The following is a 1853-nucleotide window of genomic DNA, read 5'->3' as shown; positions in this document are numbered from 1 at the left end:
ACCCCAGGTTTTGGCGCTCAGGAGGGGGTCCTGGCGGGCAGGAGGGGGTCTCGGCGGGCAGGGGGATCCCGGTTCAGGGCCGAGTCCCGTGCTCTCGTCGCAGAGAGATGCAACCCGCCCGGCAACATCAGCGTGCTCTGCAACGCGACGCACTGCCGCATCCTCTGGGAGAAGCCGCGCACGCGCCGCCGCCTGTCGGACCGGGATTTCCAGTACCAGCTGCAGGTGCAGCAGGAGGTGCGCATGCGCGTGCGGCGTGCGGGGCGCCGCGCCCCGAGGACCCAGGGCCCGGGACACCGGTCGGGGCTGCGCGGCTGCACCGCGGGGCTGCGGGTCGGGGCGGTTCCGGAGCGGCGGACACCGACGCGGCGGCAACAAACGCACGGCCGCAGAGCCCAGCGGCCCGTGAGGGGTCAAGGGGACAGTGTAGCGAGAGGCCCCTTCGCGACAGTCCGCTCGGAGCCGCGGCAGCTGGGGGCAGCGCTGTCCTCCGTGTGCGGGGGCAGGACCGCAAACTCACGACCCCCGGGACGTCAGGGAGCAGCCGTCACATGCACGGCTTCCAGAAACAGGCCTGACCAGGCCGCACAGCCGCGGGCTCCGTGCGGTGACTCCCGGGTCCCAAAGGTCACCGAGTCGGCACCCTGCCCTCGGCCACGCGGGTACAGGTCCCCTGACCGCACTGAAAGGGGACCGTGGCGGAAAGCCGGGGAGGCCTTCGAGACGGGCACAAGTGAACGTTTTCCGTTTTTCTGTTTTACTGTTTTTCCAGGACGATGTGGAGCGGGCCAAAAGCCAACTGGTGAGTCCAAGCCGTGACCGGAAATGTGAGCCCCGTAGCTCAGTCTGCGGCCTCTGTCATAGGAGCAGAGAAAAGGCTCGCTGGGCCCGGCGGTGACAGGGTGGGGATGGTGACATGCACTGGGGACAGCGGTGTCCCAGGAAACCAGCCCATCACAGTGCAGGGTCCTCCCAGGACCCCGGCTATAGGGGTCTGCTCTCGGCCGATTTGTCACGCCCCGTGTGTGGACATTAGCTGAGTTCGTCACATCCCACGGCTGACACGGCTTATTGCTCCTCCATCCATGCGGCTCAAGAAAATGTCCCTTCGAGTGTGAAGGACACATTATTTCTTTCAAAATACCTCAACAGATAGAACCTCAGAAGTCCTTTGGGTGGCATTTTCTAAGTGTCACCAGCCCTGTGGCCTTACCTTCCTGCTCTGTTCACTGAGGAGGTTGGACTCAATTCTCGGGCCGGCCTTCGCGGCAGGTCCCGCGTCCACCGTCGGGGCCTAATAACCCTCATCTCCGGGAACCACCCTCGACTCCCAGGGCTGCCGGTCGGGCGGGCAGCTGAGTCGCTGCTGGCGGGGACTCACCTGCCACCTGCAAAGTCCCCAGCGGCTGATGACAGATGTTAACGCTGGGAAGCCCGCATTTCTATGGAGCGCGGATAGCCCGAACCGCGATGAAGCGGTGTGGGTTTCGTGGCAGATTATCCTGTTTTTTTCCCCCGAGCCCCTCGCCCGCTTCAGCTGGACACGCCAGCCGGACCAGTCCTGCAACACGGGCGACGAGTCCCCCTAAATCTCTGTTCTCTCCAAAGATTGAGCTGCCGGGTGATTTGGGGAACAAGTACCACCTGCTGAGCCCGCAGCCCAGAGCCGCACACACGCTGAGGATCAGGGCCGCGGACACCCGGGTCCTGCAGTGGAGTGCCTGGAGCCAGCCCGTCACGTTCGGTAGGTGTCCAAGACCCTCCGCGAAGACCCCGGTGGCCGGCATCTGTCCTTGAGCCACAGCAAGATGCTCAGAAGGCTGAGTTTCTGCACACTGTCCCCGACCCTCTTT

General features: G+C 64.7%; 1 protein-coding gene across 1 annotated transcript in view; it reads left to right on the top strand.

The window, feature by feature from the left end:
- Window positions 1-1853, top strand: part of LOC102878494 (granulocyte-macrophage colony-stimulating factor receptor subunit alpha) — a 5923-nt gene that overhangs the window by 2413 nt on the left and 1657 nt on the right. Inside the window, exons 3-5 of the mRNA XM_025049765.1 lie at window positions 104-405; window positions 773-802; window positions 1609-1744. Of these exons, the coding sequence (XP_024905533.1) occupies window positions 104-405; window positions 773-802; window positions 1609-1744 (468 nt within the window). The remainder of the gene's footprint in view (window positions 1-103; window positions 406-772; window positions 803-1608; window positions 1745-1853) is intronic.

Source organism: Pteropus alecto, unplaced genomic scaffold (assembly GCF_000325575.1).
Source record: "Pteropus alecto unplaced genomic scaffold, ASM32557v1 scaffold96, whole genome shotgun sequence".
In the NCBI taxonomy this organism is placed as follows: Eukaryota; Metazoa; Chordata; class Mammalia; order Chiroptera; family Pteropodidae; genus Pteropus; species Pteropus alecto.
Note: the sequence above shows the minus strand (reverse complement) of the source record. Positions and strands in the feature narration are given on the sequence as shown.